The 16312-nt window shown below is 53.4% G+C and overlaps 6 protein-coding genes across 6 annotated transcripts; 3 read left to right on the top strand and 3 right to left on the bottom strand.

The window, feature by feature from the left end:
- The first annotated feature begins 71 nt into the window (after positions 1–71).
- On the top strand, positions 72–2625 carry V8C40DRAFT_53479 (Melibiase-domain-containing protein). Its single transcript, XM_083223095.1, has 3 exons — positions 72–273; positions 359–968; positions 1042–2625. Exons 1-3 carry the CDS (start codon positions 189–191, stop codon positions 2585–2587), a joined length of 2241 nt encoding a protein of 746 aa, XP_083071210.1. The 5' UTR covers positions 72–188; the 3' UTR covers positions 2588–2625.
- Positions 2626–4628: 2003 nt separating this feature from the next.
- Positions 4629–7537, top strand: V8C40DRAFT_53295 (F-box protein). Its single transcript, XM_083223093.1, has 4 exons — positions 4629–5545; positions 5680–6402; positions 6458–6569; positions 6639–7537. Exons 1-4 carry the CDS (start codon positions 4823–4825, stop codon positions 7373–7375), a joined length of 2295 nt encoding a protein of 764 aa, XP_083071209.1. The 5' UTR covers positions 4629–4822; the 3' UTR covers positions 7376–7537.
- Positions 7538–8355: 818 nt separating this feature from the next.
- Positions 8356–10740, bottom strand: V8C40DRAFT_53376 (ammonium permease MEP2). The gene is made up of 4 exons (XM_083223094.1): positions 10147–10740; positions 9740–10056; positions 8996–9673; positions 8356–8930 (listed from the first exon to the last, which is right to left on the bottom strand). The coding sequence occupies exons 1-4, from the start codon at positions 10234–10236 to the stop codon at positions 8570–8572; spliced, it is 1446 nt and encodes a 481-aa protein (XP_083071208.1). The 5' UTR covers positions 10237–10740; the 3' UTR covers positions 8356–8569.
- A 1289-nt stretch (positions 10741–12029) lies between these two features.
- V8C40DRAFT_250258 (aminoacyl-tRNA hydrolase) lies at positions 12030–13445 on the bottom strand. The gene has a single exon (XM_083216931.1). The coding sequence runs from the start codon at positions 13428–13430 to the stop codon at positions 12741–12743; it is 690 nt and encodes a 229-aa protein (XP_083071207.1). The 5' UTR covers positions 13431–13445; the 3' UTR covers positions 12030–12740.
- A 117-nt stretch (positions 13446–13562) lies between these two features.
- Positions 13563–15135, top strand: V8C40DRAFT_250257 (amphiphysin-like protein RVS161). The gene is made up of 5 exons (XM_083216930.1): positions 13563–13787; positions 13844–13894; positions 13951–13996; positions 14057–14130; positions 14195–15135. Exons 1-5 carry the CDS (start codon positions 13775–13777, stop codon positions 14794–14796), a joined length of 786 nt encoding a protein of 261 aa, XP_083071206.1. The 5' UTR covers positions 13563–13774; the 3' UTR covers positions 14797–15135.
- Positions 14885–16193, bottom strand: V8C40DRAFT_250255 (Dcp1 family protein). Its single transcript, XM_083216929.1, has one exon. It carries the CDS (start codon positions 15886–15888, stop codon positions 15232–15234), a length of 657 nt encoding a protein of 218 aa, XP_083071205.1. The 5' UTR covers positions 15889–16193; the 3' UTR covers positions 14885–15231.
- Positions 16194–16312: the final 119 nt, after the last annotated feature.

The following is a 16312-nucleotide window of genomic DNA, read 5'->3' as shown; positions in this document are numbered from 1 at the left end:
ACTGGGCCGGATCAATCTCAGTTCGACGGGGTGTCACGACAACGGGGGGACGAGTAGGTATAAATAAGATGGCCGTGCCTGGCTCTCTTACTCTCTCCCCTTGAGTCGAGGATCCAAGGCGGTGACCTTGTTCTAGCACAGTGACAGTTTGGCCCTGAGCTCTGGGATTGGTTGGACTGGACTTGACGATGCTTGGCTCTTCTTCTCCAAGCCGGCTGGCGGCCGTTTTCGCAGTGACTGCGGGATTGGTGGCATCAGTTGGCGCAGCAAGTCGTGAGTATATCTTTACCTCGGTCTCTTTGACTTGACTTGATCTTATGCCAGTGACTTGACTAACATGGACGGATACAACATGTAGCCATCTCCGTCTCTGGTAAATCGTTTGCTCTCAACGGAGACAACGTCTCGTACCGCTTCCACGTCGACGAGGACTCCAACGACCTCATCGGCGACCACTTCGGCGGCCCAGCCACCGAGGACGGCGTCTTCCCCCCCATCATCGGCCCCATCCAGGGCTGGGTCGACCTCATCGGCCGGCAGCGCCGCGAGTTCCCCGACCTGGGCCGCGGCGACTTTCGCACTCCCGCGGTGCACATCAAGCAGGCGGCGGGCTACACGGTCAGCGAGTTCAAGTACCTGTCGCATAACGTCGTCAAGGGCAAGCCCGCGCTGCACGGCCTGCCATCGACGTTTGGCGATGCTGGGGATGTGTCGACGCTGGTTGTGCACATGTACGACAACTACAGCTCCGTGGCGGCGGACTTGACGTACTCCATCTTTCCCAAGTACGATGCCATTGTACGCAGTGTCAACATTACCAACAAGGGCAAGGGGAACATTACTATTGAGAAGCTTGCTAGTTTGAGTGTTGACCTGCCGTACGAAGAGCTGGACATGTTGGAGCTGAAGGGAGACTGGGCTCGTGAGGGAATGCGAGTGCGTCGCAACGTCAACTACGGCACTCAGGGGTAAGATTCAAATCTACATGATACTTTTGACCGCGTCCCCAATTCAACTAACATGATGCCTGCTCACGTATAGCTTTGGGAGCACGACTGGCTATTCTTCCCATCTACACAACCCATTCTTCTCGCTCATTACGCCCTCAACGACCGAGTCACAGGGCGAGGCTTGGGGCTTCTCTCTCGTTTACACTGGCTCGTTCTCTGTCGAAGTTGAAAAAGCCTCTCAGGGACTCACACGTGCTGCTCTTGGTGTCAACCCCTATCAGCTATCTTGGCCACTTGCACCAGGCGAGACATTTTCCACCCCCGAAGCCGTTGCCGTATTCTCAAACACGGGAGTAGGCGGCATGTCGAGAAAGTTCCACAGTCTCTACCGCAAGCATCTCATCAAGAGCAAGTTTGCGACTCAGATGCACCCCGTGCTGCTCAACAGCTGGGAGGGCCTCGGGTTCGACTATAACGACACTACGATTCTACACCTGGCTCAGGAGTCTGCTGATCTGGGCGTCAAGCTGTTTGTCCTCGACGACGGCTGGTTTGGAGTCAAGTACCCTCGCATTACTGACAATGCTGGGCTCGGAGACTGGGAGGCGAATCCTAAGAGGTTCCCTCAGGGGTTGCCAGACTTTATCGCCAACGTGACAAAGCTCAAGGTTGCTAATTCCTCCGATCACTTGCAGTTTGGCCTGTGGTTTGAGCCAGAAATGGTCAACCCCAACTCGAGTCTATATCACGAGCATCCCGACTGGGCGATCCACGCTGGGTCGTACCCTCGCACCTTGACGAGAAACCAGCTGGTGCTCAACGTGGCTCTCCCTGAAGTGCAGGACTTTATCATCGAGTCGCTGTCCAACATTCTCGGCAACGCCAGCATTTCCTACGTCAAGTGGGACAACAACCGCGGCATCCATGAAGCCCCTTACCCCGGGCTCGACTACGCTTACATGCTCGGCCTGTATCGCGTCTTTGATACGCTGTCGACGCGGTTCCCCAACGTGCGGTGGGAGGGATGCGCATCTGGAGGAGGCCGATTCGACCCTGGTGTGCTGCAGTATTTCCCACACATCTGGACGTCTGACGACACGGACGCCGTCGAGCGCATCTCCATCCAGTTTGGCACCTCGCTGGTGTATCCGCCATCAGCCATGGGCGCTCACGTCTCTGCCGTGCCCAACGGCCAGACTTCACGCACAACGTCCATCACGTTCCGCGCCCACATCGCCATGATGGGAGGCTCGTTTGGCTTCGAGCTCAACCCGGCTAAGATGCCGGACGACGACAAGGCGCAGATCCCGGACATTATCGCGCTGGCGGAAAAGGTGAATCCCATTGTGGTCAAGGGCGACATGTGGCGACTGAGCCTGCCGGAGGAGTCCAACTGGCCGGCGGCATTGTTCATCTCGGAGGATGGCAGCCAGGCGGTCTTGTTTTACTTCCAGATCAAGGCCAACATCAATAACGCGTGGCCGGTGCTGCGGCTGCAGGGCTTGGATGCGGGTGCCAAGTACAGGATTGATGGGAATCAGACGTTTTCGGGGGCGACGTTGATGAATATTGGGTTGCAGTATCAGTTTAACGGGGACTTTGACAGCAAGGTGGTGTTTTTGGAGAAGCAGGGCTGAAGTGAGGTTGAAGTGAAGCCCCTAAGTCTGCGTCTGTATACAACAAACCTTAATGTCTGGCACTCATGGCTCTTGTTTAATTCTCGTTCCTAGTATTAGCACTTGTAACAGCAATAACTACAGCAATAGCATCAAGTATTGAAACAAAGTAAAATATCACTGCGCATGTATTGTCCAGATTGGGATCAATTCTACGGCTTGGGTTGATGGCGGCATTTGATACTGCTTTCAGCACAGAGAGAGTACGAGTACAAGTACATCAATACGATAAGGCGTCGATGTAAGGGGTTGGATTTTGCGCTTGGGCAGCGAGGCGATCCATTATAAAGCATGTGACGATGAGGTACAGGTACATCTACCTGCCACAGGTGCCAACTCTGCTGTCATTCTGGTGTAAGACCGCAAGCATAATTATTGCCTACGGCCACCAGAACGTCCTTAATGTACCCGCTGACAAGAGAGAAGAATGGATGAACAAAAGCCTCCCTCTGCCGCGCATGCAATCATCACCCTCGATTGAGAAAAACAGATAGATCATGTGCAATGGGCCAATGTGCATCTTGTCCTGAGGGCCGATGGATCAGCTGCAGCTTGCAATGGCTGTCACAAATCGGGCATCACGTGCGGTGCGCGGCAGCGGGCGAACCGGTGACTTACGATTTGTCGCTGCGTGCAGCTGGGCGGCAAGGTAGCGGGTACTTTGTATGTCCAGTTAATTTTTGTTGGAAGCGCGGGGACGGCCGCTAATAAGGGAGTGGAGGAGCGGGTGATTTGATGCGACTGTGCTTTGTAAAAGGTAGCGGTACTTGGGGGGTACTTGTTGATTTAGACGCTGCAGTGAGGGAGCAAAAGTCGCCGGACCAGTTGTTTTCCTGCTATTGCTTTTTTTTTTCTTCCCTTTTTTCTTTTTTGGGGGTTCGTATTTTGAATAAGCCCTACTGCTATACTTTGCGGGCTGAAACGAGGAAAGGAGGGGGAGAGGAAAAGTTGGCAGTTGGGAAGTGGAAGTGTGAAGTGTGAAATAGAAGTGAGGGGGAGCTGTGACTGTGACGGTGACATGAAGCGTGGAATCGATTAAAGTCTTGCAGCTGTGACATTAGTAGTGCAGTACAGTACTTAGTAGGCGCCTCCAATGTCTCGCTGTTCAAGTGCTATTGACGCCCGTTGATTTGCAGCTACTCGTGAAGCTGTGCTGGTGTCTTAGTGAATGAAATGACCGTCTGACTTCATGTTGCTTGCTGCATGATCGACTCATCACTGGGCAGTATAACAGGTACAAGCCCGTCATTATTACAGGTACAGGTACAGGTACGGCGCACGCTTACCGTCACTTCAATCATTGAAAGTTTGTAAGGTTAACGTGCACCCAACACGCCTTTGACAGCAAGCATAAATCACCTGTAGCGCTCGTTTAGCACAGCGCCTCTGGCTGCTAGCGGCATCAACTTACAGCGTCCAAAGCGCCCTTTAGCCCCCGATCCAGGTGCTTCAAAGCCCCCACGCGGACCGTCCTGGCCTCCGCCTTGGGTTTCTGCCGCCTTCTCTGCTGACCAGGCCATCGCCAGCCTCAACCCGCAGACCAACCATCCATCTTGCAGCAACACACGCACTGCAGCCCCTTTCATTTCGGGCCCTTGCCGTCCGTCTGCTGCTCTTCTTCTTCCTTCTTCTGTCCTGCTTCCAGCCTCAGACTCTGCTTTGTTTGTAGCAGCTCTTTCTATCATCACCCGCCATCGCCAGCCTCTCCCCCGCGACTCGTTTCGGCCCTGAGCTGAATACTGAATACCACAAACCGACGTCATCCAACTTCCCACCGCTGAGCCTTTTCGGCACGCCCGCTGAGACATACAGACGCAGTCGGTGTCCCTGGTCGTGTCTCTGGTGCCAAACCAAATACAGCCCGCAAGGCCTGAAAGCCTGGGCTCGACGGGACGGGACAGCCTCTCTGTCTCTCTTCTCCTTCTTCCCCCCCTTTAGAAGGCGTCCCTCTTTTCACCATCCGCTCACTTCCTCTTGGGCTTTCATCACGGCTGCCCTTTTTTTCTTTCCATTCTCGATTTCATTTTGTTTTCGTTTCGCTTCCCACCAAGATCACGAAACTTCCCGAGCCGACGCCCGATCGATAGCACCAAGAACAAACACCATCATCACCACGACCACGACAAGCTCTCCCTTGCAGCTGTCCTTGAGCCCGACACGTAGCGGCCGTCTGCCCGCCCAGCCCAAAACATCACCATGGCTACAATAACGTCTGGTGCTGGAAGCTCTGGGCGAGAGGACTCCCGGTCCTCTTCATCCACAAACTCGCCCGCCCCAGCCGACAACGAAGAGTCCGACTTCTTCCTCGGTGCCAACGACTCCCAGTCCTCGCTCGGCGTCCCCAACTTCCAAGACATGCAAGTCGACGACTCGTGCTGGCCGCCCGTCAACCGGCTGCCCAACGAAATCCTCATCGGCGTCTTCTCCAAGCTGAGCTCCACCTCGGACCTGTACCACTGCATGCTCGTGTCCAAGCGATGGGCTAGAAACGCTGTTGACTTGCTGTGGCATCGGCCCGCATGTTCCAACTGGAAGAACCACCACAGCATTTGTCAGACGCTTGGTCTGGAGCATCCGTATTTCCACTATCGCGACTTCATCAAGCGCCTCAACCTCGCCGCTCTGGCCGACAAGGTCAACGATGGCAGCGTCATGCCCCTCTCCGTTTGCACCAGGGTCGAGCGCCTGACGTTGACCAACTGTCGAGGCCTGACCGACACTGGTCTCATTGCCCTCGTTGAGAACAGCTCGTCACTGCTGGCTCTGGACATTTCCAACGACAAGCACATTACCGAGCGCTCCATTAATGCCATTGCAACCCACTGCAAGCGTCTGCAGGGCCTCAACATCTCGGGCTGCGAGAACATCTCTAACGAAAGCATGCTTACCCTGGCCCAAAGCTGCAGATATATCAAGAGAGTGAGTGCTTTTTACTTTCTTCTTTGGCATGTATTGTGGACTTGGCACAACTTTATATCTTAATCCCCGCCACCCGCCTCCTATCAAATCCACTCTCTTTGACACGCTGGCTAACTTTGACTCCTCTCCTTAAGCTTAAATTGAACGAATGCGTTCAGCTGCGTGACAACGCCGTGCTTGCCTTTGCCGAGCACTGCCCAAACATCCTGGAAATTGATCTCCACCAGTGTGTCCAGATCGGAAATGGCCCCATTACATCTCTCCTGTCCAAGGGAAACAGTCTCCGCGAGCTCAGATTGGCCAACTGTGAGCTGATTGACGACGACGCCTTTCTCTCCCTGCCGCCGACCCAGGTCTATGAGCACCTGCGGATCCTCGACTTGACGTCTTGCAGCCGCCTCACCGACGCCGCCGTTGGCAAGATTATCGACGCTGCCCCTCGCCTGCGAAACCTGCTTCTCTCCAAGTGCCGCAACATCACGGATGCCGCCATCCACTCCATTGCCAAGCTGGGCAAGAACCTCCACTACGTTCACCTCGGCCACTGCAGCCAGATTACCGATGAAGGAGTCATTCGCCTGGTGCGAAGCTGCAACCGCATCCGCTACATTGATCTGGGATGCTGCAACCTCCTCACTGATGCGTCCGTCAGATGCCTCGCCGGGCTGCCCAAGCTCAAGCGTATTGGCTTGGTCAAGTGTAGCAGCATTACAGACGAATCCGTCTTTGCGCTTGCCGAGGCGGCATACCGTCCGCGGGTCAGGAGAGATGCCAACGGAATGTTTTTGGGCGGCGAGTATTTTGCCCCAAGCTTGGAGCGAGTCCATCTCAGCTACTGCGTAAACCTGACTCTCAAGGTATGGTTTTCCTTTCTCGGAGGGAGTACGGACAAGCAACTAACATGATATATAGAGCATCATGAGATTACTCAACTCTTGCCCTCGTCTTACCCATCTCAGTTTGACTGGAGTGGCGGCTTTTCAACGAGACGAATTCCAGCCCTTTTGCAGAGCAGCACCGGCTGGTTAGTCTTGTCCTTCTTTTCTCTACCTCGTTTCCATTGACCAGTGATTACATACTGACATAGCAACAGAGTTTACGCAACATCAGCGGGACGTCTTCTGTGTCTTTTCCGGAAACATGGTGTCCAAGTTCCGCGAGTACCTGAACACTGCACCACAATTTGAAGACCTCCGAGACAGCTTCTATCAACGACATGCCGGCCGCATGATGAGAGCAGGGCAGCGCGCCCGAGCCGGCGGAATACCCCCAATCCAAACCACCGAAGGCGAGGGTTTTGACGATGACATGGCCTACGAAGATAATGACTTTGAGGGATTGGACGCAAGTGAAATGGTTGTAGATGTGCAGGCTCAGAATCTGCCTTTCCACCTGCAGCCTCAGCAAGCCCCTGGTGATGCCAATCAGGTTATCCCCGTACCTCCTCCGATCGAGCCGCCAACCATCAACTCGTCGTCCAACTTTCTCACCAACATGCTTACCCAGCAATACGGGCCGGCTGCAGCAGCAGAGCTCTTTGACGAAACCACAGGCACTATCAGAACTAGGTCGTTCCCCAACTTTGTCGTTCCCTTGAGCTCCGCCAACATGGTGGTTCCTAATGCTCAGAGTTTCCATGCCAGTATCGCGGGCCTATCGCAGCCCTCTGTCTCTCGACAGGGCAATTCAGCAACGGCAGGGCCCTCTACAGGTGCCAGCACGGTGACTATGCATCAGCCAACGAGCACGACGCCAGACCAGCAGGCGCAACAACAACAACAGCCGCCGCCGCCGCCGCCGCCGCCGCAGCCGCAAGGCGACGCCAACTGAAGATTCTGAATTATTGTCTGTACAGGCTTGCAGTATGCAATGTCTTGAAAGTCATTGGTTAACAGGCACATTCGATAGACGAGAAGATGGAATGGTGTGAAAAAGGGAGCCTCCGATAATGAGGGCAATACCATCACTCCGTCCTCCCAGGAATGAAAGCATATCTATTCACGGCACCCCTGTTTTCGCGATGCATGGGAATAGTGTTCTATACTTATAGCGCAGCCACGGAGTTTACATGTTTGGCGTGCACGGCAATGGTTACGTGGTACAAAACTGGTTCATGATTCGGATTTTTATTATCAAGCTACGAGACGCTTCTAGATGAGCATGGTCTTAACAAACGAGTACGGATGTGTTCTGTCAGAGGGGTTGATACAGCGGCGTTGCATAACTAGCAAGCTGCGTCACTTTGACAGACACATCCCTTTAAGTACTTTTAGTTCTGAGACGAGGGGGAACAAACGGGTGGATTTTTTTTTATTATAAGGGTTATTGTTATATGGGATGGTTGACACTGATACTGAACTCGGCTCTGCCGTATGCAGAAGGGAAAGAGACTGTGCGATTAAGTTTCGGCGGCATGAAACAAAAAAAGCTGTGAAGAGTGTCAGGAATGAGAAACGCTGTTCTATCATTGTTTAACTCGCCTTCCTAACTTTTGTCTTTTGTGTCTTTTTAGTTCGGAATGGGGGGAATTATTAGGGAACACTGTGTATGTCATGGTATTGAAACTGTGAATACGAGTACAGGTTCGTTGGGCTAGGGACGATGGAAGGGTTTTTTATTAGACGGGCTTTGGGTTTGATATAGTTGGGTTGCATTAATTGATTTGAAGTCTTATTTTCGTGTTGATGATGATTTATGATGATTTTGTAGAGGTAGGTTTTGATGTTTAGGTGATTGTTATGAGAACTACCTCTACTGCAGTCACCCGTCGGTAGATGTTGAAGCTCTACTTTTATGAAATGTCGTGAGAAGAGATGTCGAGATGTGGATATGAATATGTGAATATGTATGATATATGTATGTAGTATTGCATCAGACTAATACTAGAATGCTCTAACAAATGGTATCAATAAAGATGCATCCCCCCCATCCCAGCAAATCAAAAACATTATATACTCCCTAAAATACTATTAATACCGCCTTTACACAACAAAATTCACCCCCAAGCTCATCTCTTTTTTATTTTCAAACAGTCTCAACAGGCGTCTTCTCAGCAGAATGCTTCTCCGCCGTGGAACTGCTGCTGCTCATAACCGCCGGGGTAGACAGCGCCACGCCATCAGTAACATGCCTCGTCAGCTCGACGTAGTCGTACGCAAACTCGCCGAGCTGGCAGTCGTCCACACCAACCTCCTCGTCCTCGGCGCTGACGCGGAGGGACAGGCCCGGGATGAGGTTCATGAGGAAGAGGATGATGCAGGAGAGGGTGAAGGACCAGCCGAAGGCGGCGCAGATGCCGGCGAGCTGGTTGCCGAGCTGGACCCAGTGGTGCTGGATCCAGCCGATGGGGGCGTAGGAGCCGCCGTCGAGGGAGGCGATGGAGGAGCTGTGGAAAACAATGTTAGAGAAATGGGGGGAGATGATGGTTAGGATGATATGATGATGACTTACGTTCCAAAGATACCCGTCATGATGTTGCCGGCCATACCGCCAATGCCGTGGACGGCAAAGATGTCGAGGGCATCGTCAACGCCAATGAGGAACTTGAGCTTGGTGGCAAAGTTGCAGCAAATGGCACCGACAACGCCGATAATGAAGCCTCCCCAAGGAGTAACGAAACCAGAAGCAGGCGTAATCGCAACAAGGCCAGCAATGGCGCCGGAGCAGAAGCCAATGGTGCTCCATTTCTTCTCCAGACGGTAATCGAGCAGGATCCAAGTAACACCACCGACGGAGGCAGCCAAGTTGGTGACGAAGCAGGCCATGACGGCACGAATGTTCATGCCCAGAGCGGAACCACCGTTGAAGCCGAACCAGCCGACCCAGAGGAAGACGGTGCCGACGACGACGTTTGTGACGCTGTGGGGGCGGTAGGGCAGGCCGTTGTTCTTGTTGTAGCCGGTGCGCTTGCCGAGCATGATGCTGTAGGCGAGGGCGCAGGTGCCGGAGGCGATGTGGACGGGGCCACCTCCGGCGAAGTCGTACGAGGGGAGCTTGAAGAGCCAGCCGTTGCTGTTCCAGGTCCAGTAGGCGATGGGGTCGTAGACGACGGTGGACCAGATGAACATGAAGACGATGGCAGGGAGCATGCGGCCACGGTCGGCGACGGCACCGATGGCGAGGGCGGGACTGTGAACCATGTTAGTTGGGGATGAAACCGAGTGAGTGAGTTAAAGAATGAGATGAGAGACTCACGTAATGGCAGCAAACATGCCCTGGTAGAGACAGAAGAGGATATCAGGCAGGTTAGCAGAGCCGTTGGGCTGAGCCAGCGTCTTCATCAGACCAAACTGCGTCAGGTCGCCGAGGAAAGCATTTCCGGTTCGCGAAAAGGTGAGCGAGTAGCCCCAGAAGAACCACTGGAAGCTGATGACGCCGACGGAGACCATGGACAGGAGGATGAGCTGGAGGGCCGACTTGCGGCGCGCGAGACCGCTGTAGAAGAAGCCCACGCCGGGAATCATGAGCAGGACGAGGGCGGAGCTGACGAGGATCCAGGCCATTTGACCGGGCTGTTTACATGGCGGAGAGTGTTAGTTGAGCTGGTTTGTTGTTTGCTTTGCCTCCCCCCATTCCATCAAGACAGAGTGTAAAGGACGTACGTCGTAGAAGATGTTGAGGTCGCTGACTCCGGTCGAGTGACCGTCGTCTGCTTTCCCTGTGGTGCCATTGTAGGCAACGACCGACGACATGATGAATGATTCTTTTCCCCGATTCTTTCGTATGTTCCCAAAACAGTCGTCTAATATGGCCTCGTTCCTTGGTGTCTTTGTTGTATAGCCAAGGCTACTCTTCGAGTTCGACGATAAACCACAAAGGTATATCGGAGTAAAAACCACCAGACCGGCGAGAGAGGGGAGAGAGAGAATGGATCGGCAGGGAACAGGATGCGAGGTGAGATTGGGAGGATTGGGATGATATATATCACTCCCCCCAATGGGATTACAGGCAATGCCGATCAAGTCAAAGCACTCAATCCCATCAGTTCCGCATAAACTTCCTGGACCCCCCCGACTTATCCCGCATAGGTTTTCAGCTCGGATGAACTAAAGTTATAATACATCTTACTGGATGAATCGTATGAATGGGGCATGTGAGAAAAGAGTCTCATCCCACGCCCGTAGCATAAAGTGCTGCCACTCGCTAGCTCCATGAGGCCCAATAGTCAATAGTCTCGCATACCCAGGACAGGTACGATGTGAACTCGGGCTGCAGGTGCACGCCTAGCACGCCTCTCAGATGAGCTTATCGCCCTCGAAATGGATGGCAACTTCATTGGTGCGGGACACCACTACTGTAAGTGGCCAGGGATGAAGCCACAGAGATAAGTGATGCGCCTCCCACAGGCTCTCCAGGACGTCGGTGCCATGTTGGGTCGATGCTTATCTGGGAGGCTTATCTCGTGCATATCAAGAGCATGGCCGGGCTGAGCAACCAAAGTAATATAGGAAAGCTAGCCGATGACAGGAGCCATTATTCATTTGCTCGTCTGTAATCAATGTCTCGGGCATGGAGCAACATGAGGTGATTGTTTCTGTGAAGAGCAGCCCTTGAGTTGTCTTTGTCTCGTTGAACCGCTTCTCATATACGGTGTATGAGTGAGTCCTCGGAAAGGCGTTTGTGCCTCGTCGTTATCTCTTCTCTCTCGGACATGCCCCCCTTCTCGGACCGTCGCACCAGCCTCAATACGGCACCTGTGGATGTCTTCGCCCTTTGAGAGCGTCTTCCGTGGTATTGGAAATGCGCCACCTGCAGTGCCATGTTGCATCGTTCTCCCTGCCTCATTCAGCTCTGGGGCAATTCCATCAAAGAACGTCGCCCCACCCGTATATCCATTTTGCGCCAGATCGTCCTCCGTATTAAAGGGAGGCATCGCATCGCGTGTCTGGATATGCACTGAATCTGGGGCACACCAAAGCAGCGACTTGGACCCTGCACGACTGCCCGATAGTGCTCGTAAAAGCGTCTGGCTTGTGTCTATACCGGTATCTGCATGGGGCGGACAATCTCATGGCCCTTACGCGAAGCCATTTGTGCTTATCCGCCGAGGCCTTACACACCACATGGCTCTTATCAGTGGCATCTGTCTCCAAGCCTCTCATCCTTGGGGCGACGGAACCTATTCCCTGTCTGGCGTAGACGCTCCCCTTGGCTCCCTTAGACGCATGGCACCCCGGGCGAGATAATGCCCAAACAGCCACAGTCCGGTGCCGCTGATTGGGCCGTCATTCCTTATCTCTGGAATGCCGCGCTTGTGGGGGGCTGGCTTTAGCGTCGTGAGGTTGTGCCTGATGGCTGTCCAGCTTGTGATGCCAAGGATGCCTCCTCCACGTCTTCCCCCGGATATCTCCAGCTCGCTCCCCGTACGTCCCGGGTAAGGCGAACGTGGTTTGAGACATCAATCATGAAAAATCGATGTATACTTTCGTATGGTGTCAGCCACGGTGGATGAATAAGAGCTTGCAAAGACATGATTCGAGTAAATCTCACTTTCACATGCATATCAGATATCCACAGTATAAACAGAGTTTCGGGGTCCCGACCAAGCAATGCATTCAAACGAGTCCGATGCCGGTGGTTCACAGGAGTGCTTGGTGTAAGACATATGGCAAATTAACAAGATTTGGAATAATAGGAGACCGTGTTGGTCTTGAGTCGAGCCTCCGATCGGACACATTCTTGCAACACTGGCAAAACTGGCTCGTGCGTTCATTCATCACACGGCTCTAATCGCTTCCCAGTTGTTGATGTAAGATGATATCTCAAGAGGTGACATGCCTGATTAAAAGTGACATGCCCGATTAAAATATGGCCTCCGCTATTTTGTCTTTCTAGAATGCAGTGCAGCGTGGTGCGGCTCTCGGGGAGATTTGACTCTCTCCCGCACTTGCTGGAGTCACACTGGGACAAGACAAGTCAAAGGGCAGAGCACTGCCTCTGGTATTCGCTCCTAATCCCTGTCAAGGTCCCGGTTTGGTGGTGTATCTATCTTGATGAATCGTTGCTCTACTGTGAGATGACATCGAATCCAAGCCGATATCAAGTGGCCGTCCAGTTCCTTGCGGACACGCTCATTCTCTAACTGCAATAGCTTGCTTCCAGATGATACTCAATGTCGCTCAGAGATGTGATTGCCCATCGAAAAGACGTGGAACTTATGCGTAAAACGATAAAGAACAAGAAGAGTAAAGGCCGATCATGGCTCTGTGGTTCCTCCTGAGCCGCTCTGGACGTCAATTCTCCACTGATTCTCCAGTTCCATGAGACATTTTGCGACATCCCAAGGCGTTTCTTCCTCTAACGTCGTTCGGTGCTCACGAGAGATTTTCTTGAGCACATATCGGCTCACCGTAGCTGCATCTCGCTCCTCAGGACGCCCGATGCCGACGGCAACGCGGGCAAAGGGTGATTCCGGATACTTTTTCTGCGATAACGAGCCTCTCACGCTCTTGACGCCGTTGTGCCCACGCGGACTGCGGTCCCACGGCAGAAGCTTGACCACCCCAAAGTCCTTTTCCAGCTCATCGTGAACAATCACTAGCCCGAGTGATTCGGCACCGTATTTCCGGACGGTTTCCTGCCATGCATTCGCCACAAAGCCTCCAGAGGTGTTCATATACGTCGGAGACTGCACGAGAATGTACTTTGGGCCCTGAGATACCATGCAAGACTGCCTGCCCAGCGTCACCTCGCGAAAGGCCGGCAGGTGAAGCGTCTTTGCGAGGCCATTGAGGACAAAGTGACCAGCCGAATGTAGACTATCGTATTTTGGCAATGGATTCCCGAGGCTGACGATGAGGAATCGAGGGTTGAATTTTAACATGCTTTCCGCATCGAGCAGAAACTCAAAGAATCCCCGCCGATTCCGCTCCCGCTTGCAAATCATGAACCGGATTTGGACCTGGATGGAACAAGCAAAGAAAAGCTCAAATGATGGCTCTCACGTGAGACGCAGTGCACAGAGTGGCGGAAGATGGATTTTCCAGGTGTGGCTGAGCTGCCCATCGCTGACGTCGATGAGCCGATTGGGCGGAGCATCGTGGCTGGGTCCCAGCTCAGTCGTCACTTTGTCCAGCTCTTAAGCCTCTCAAACTCCTTACTCCGTCATCCCGTCGCAATCGATCGAACAAGCACCAGCACAAACCGGCAAAGAAAGTCCCTGCAGTCCTCGATACCCGCGATAGAGCAAAACTACACCAATCTAATTTACTAGCGAACAAGACAGTCAACATGTCGTGGGCGGGTACGGAGCTTGCGGATGCCCCGCTGAGAGAGGGAGAGGGGCTGACGGGATTCTAGGATTCAAGAAGAATGTGAACCGCGCGACGACGCAGGTGATGATGAAGACGGGTGAGCAGCACTGATGTTTATTTGGTTGGGACAGCATTCTGATCTTGTGGTTGTAGGGCATGTGGAAAAGACAAACGATCGCGATTACGAGGTCGAAGAGAGGTTAGATATAGGGGATTCAAGCTGCTGGGCGAGGGATGGCACGTGCTGACCCAAGTGCAGGCGGTTCAAGACCATGGAAACAGCTGCACTGCGGCTGCAGAAAGAATCAAAGGGCTACCTGGACTCTTTGAGAGGTAGGCAGACGCCTGGCCGAACGTTCCGAGAGCGCCCAACTAACATGCCCGACCAAAAACCCAGCCATGACAGCTTCACAGATGAGAATCGCCGAGACGATAGATGCGTTTTACGGCGACTCCGGTGCGAAGGATGGCGTTAGCAGGAGCTACAAGCAGGCCGTCGAAGACCTCGACGCCGAAACCATCAAAGCCCTCGACGGCCCTTACCGAATGACGGTGCTCGACCCCATTGCCCGGTTCTGCGCCTACTTCCCTGACGTCAACGAATGCATCAAGAAGCGCTCGCACAAGCTTCTCGACTACGACGCTCTGCGAGCCAAGGTGAAGAAGCTGGTAGAGAAACCAGACAAGGATGCCACTAAGCTGCCGCGGACGGAGAAGGAGCTGGAAATGTCAAAGGCCGTGTACGAGCAGCTGAATGAGCAGCTCACCACCGAGTTGCCGCAGCTGATTGACCTGCGTGTGCCCTACCTGGATCCCAGCTTTGAAGCCCTGGTCAAGATCCAGCTGCGGTTCTGCGCAGAAGCATACTCGCGTATGGCGCAAGTACAGCAGTACCTGGATGCGGACACTCGAGATTTGTATGCAGAGGGTCATCTTGATGCAAGAGTGGAGCAGGTGCTGCAGGAGATTCGGGAGCTGAGTATCAGCGGGACGGTGTAATTGGATATGGGCCACAAGTGTTTTAAAACAAGGATCAAGAAAGAGGCGACTAGGGAGCGAGGAGTTGCGAATTACAAAGCTAATCGGCGTATGGATTGTTTGTTTATTGTATCTAGATATTGGTTGCTCAGGACGAGTCTATGGATAGACTGGCACTTTTGAACGCCGGAAGTGTGCCTGTGGTAGGGCAGTATGTTCCGGGTAATGAGATGACAATTCCTTTCTCACCATGGATGAAGGAGGGATCTGGGTAGAATGGTTCTGACGGCAGTTTTTTCGTCGTGGTTCTTTGAATGAATGGACCACTTGTAGCCAGATCCCTCCAATCTCTCTCCTTCGCAGCGAATCCGATATTGGATGTAATCCATGTCTCCTTTCCGTAATGATGCTCAAGTTCATGTCCAGTTAAAGCTCAACTCCGTGCAATTGCTTCGCTCAACTTCCAGTAGCCTCCTTCTGTCTCCCAAACAGCTCATTAAGCGTTAGCGGCCGTCCTATTGCCTGCATCGCCGGCCCAGCTTCTGGTCCCTCGTTTGACACCGTCCCAGCGGCTCGCGCAATCTTCCAGCTCTCCTCAATAATAGCCCCATTGGTTGCCCTTGTATTTTCCTCGTCATTGTGAATCCACACTCCAAGCACCTTCTCGTCCGCTTCCCAATCGCCTTCAACTTTCAGAATCACCAGCTCCCCCATAAGTTCCACATGACCAACCCTCGCCAGATCGACAACCACGTTATCCAACCCTCGGCGACTCAGCACAAAGACGCACGCTCTCGGCCGGTGGTCGACGTCCTCGGGCAGCGGCGTCTGCGCACAGACGAACATGGTGCCCTCGATGCCGGACTTTTCCCAGCTCTGGGCGGCGGCGTCGAAGGTGTAGACGACGGCGTTTGCGGCGATGCTGAGGATCCTGCTGATGGAGGGGAGGTAGCGCTGCAGGACGGAGAGGTTGAGCTCGGTGTTTGTTCGTGGCGGGGGAGCCTCGTAGGCGGAGGTCATGACTGCGGCGTCGGATTCGTAGTCGGAGATGGCGGGGATGCGGTTTGAGGGATGGCGGTTGTGCCGCGACTTACGGGGCGTTGGACGACTCATGGCTGGGATGGTCTTTGGGTGGGAGTGAGGATGGGGAAGTGGAAGGGGACTGCTATTTGTGCAGTGGTTGGCAGAGAGGAAGCAATAACGACGAGGCCGAGGTGTATGGTTGAGAGTGTTGTCTGATGAAGTCGAGGCTGTCCTGACGCAAGCAACAAGGCGAGAAGGAGAAGTTGGTATGATCTGAGAATGGTGATTGCTGCAAATATATCTAGAGGATCTAGTAATGGCGGTTATGATGATGGTGAGGATGCGTAGAGTCGTTGTTTGCAATCTGTGGATGTAGATGACAGTCCAAGGTTGGATGCTGAGCTGAGAGCTCAATTAGCCCAAGAGCTAACCTTAGAGGGGTGGATAACAGCTGTAGTGCCTCAATAGCGCTAGGCGTTTGCTGGAGCTTATCGATAGGGACCTGAGCAGCCTA

Source organism: Trichoderma camerunense (assembly GCF_050948025.1).
Source record: "Trichoderma camerunense strain CBS 138272 chromosome Unknown V8C40scaffold_13, whole genome shotgun sequence".
Taxonomy (NCBI): domain Eukaryota; kingdom Fungi; phylum Ascomycota; class Sordariomycetes; order Hypocreales; family Hypocreaceae; genus Trichoderma; species Trichoderma camerunense.
The sequence above is the reverse complement of the archived record's forward strand: the minus strand, read 5'-3'. Positions and strand labels throughout refer to the sequence as shown.

What these genes read in the sequence shown, in the direction of transcription:
- V8C40DRAFT_250258 (XM_083216931.1), bottom strand. Translation starts at nt 13,430, where the DNA reads ATGATTTGCAAGCGGGAGCGGAATCGGCGGGGATTCTTTGAGTTTCTG.
- V8C40DRAFT_53479 (XM_083223095.1), top strand. Translation starts at nt 189, where the DNA reads ATGCTTGGCTCTTCTTCTCCAAGCCGGCTGGCGGCCGTTTTCGCAGTG. An exon ending in ATCAGTTGGCGCAGCAAGTC is followed by an intron (nt 274 to 358) that starts GTGAGTATATCT and finishes TACAACATGTAG; the next exon opens with CCATCTCCGTCTCTGGTAAA. An exon ending in GTCAACTACGGCACTCAGGG is followed by an intron (nt 969 to 1,041) that starts GTAAGATTCAAA and finishes GCTCACGTATAG; the next exon opens with CTTTGGGAGCACGACTGGCT.
- V8C40DRAFT_53295 (XM_083223093.1), top strand. Translation starts at nt 4,823, where the DNA reads ATGGCTACAATAACGTCTGGTGCTGGAAGCTCTGGGCGAGAGGACTCC. An exon ending in GCTGCAGATATATCAAGAGA is followed by an intron (nt 5,546 to 5,679) that starts GTGAGTGCTTTT and finishes CCTCTCCTTAAG; the next exon opens with CTTAAATTGAACGAATGCGT. An exon ending in TTGCAGAGCAGCACCGGCTG is followed by an intron (nt 6,570 to 6,638) that starts GTTAGTCTTGTC and finishes ACATAGCAACAG; the next exon opens with AGTTTACGCAACATCAGCGG.
- V8C40DRAFT_250257 (XM_083216930.1), top strand. An exon ending in GCAGGTGATGATGAAGACGG is followed by an intron (nt 13,895 to 13,950) that starts GTGAGCAGCACT and finishes TTGTGGTTGTAG; the next exon opens with GGCATGTGGAAAAGACAAAC. An exon ending in CTACCTGGACTCTTTGAGAG is followed by an intron (nt 14,131 to 14,194) that starts GTAGGCAGACGC and finishes CCAAAAACCCAG; the next exon opens with CCATGACAGCTTCACAGATG.
- V8C40DRAFT_53376 (XM_083223094.1), bottom strand. Translation starts at nt 10,236, where the DNA reads ATGTCGTCGGTCGTTGCCTACAATGGCACCACAGGGAAAGCAGACGAC. An exon ending in ACCTCAACATCTTCTACGAC is followed by an intron (nt 10,057 to 10,146) that starts GTACGTCCTTTA and finishes CCATGTAAACAG; the next exon opens with CCCGGTCAAATGGCCTGGAT. An exon ending in GGCATGTTTGCTGCCATTAC is followed by an intron (nt 9,674 to 9,739) that starts GTGAGTCTCTCA and finishes CATGGTTCACAG; the next exon opens with TCCCGCCCTCGCCATCGGTG.
- V8C40DRAFT_250255 (XM_083216929.1), bottom strand. Translation starts at nt 15,888, where the DNA reads ATGAGTCGTCCAACGCCCCGTAAGTCGCGGCACAACCGCCATCCCTCA.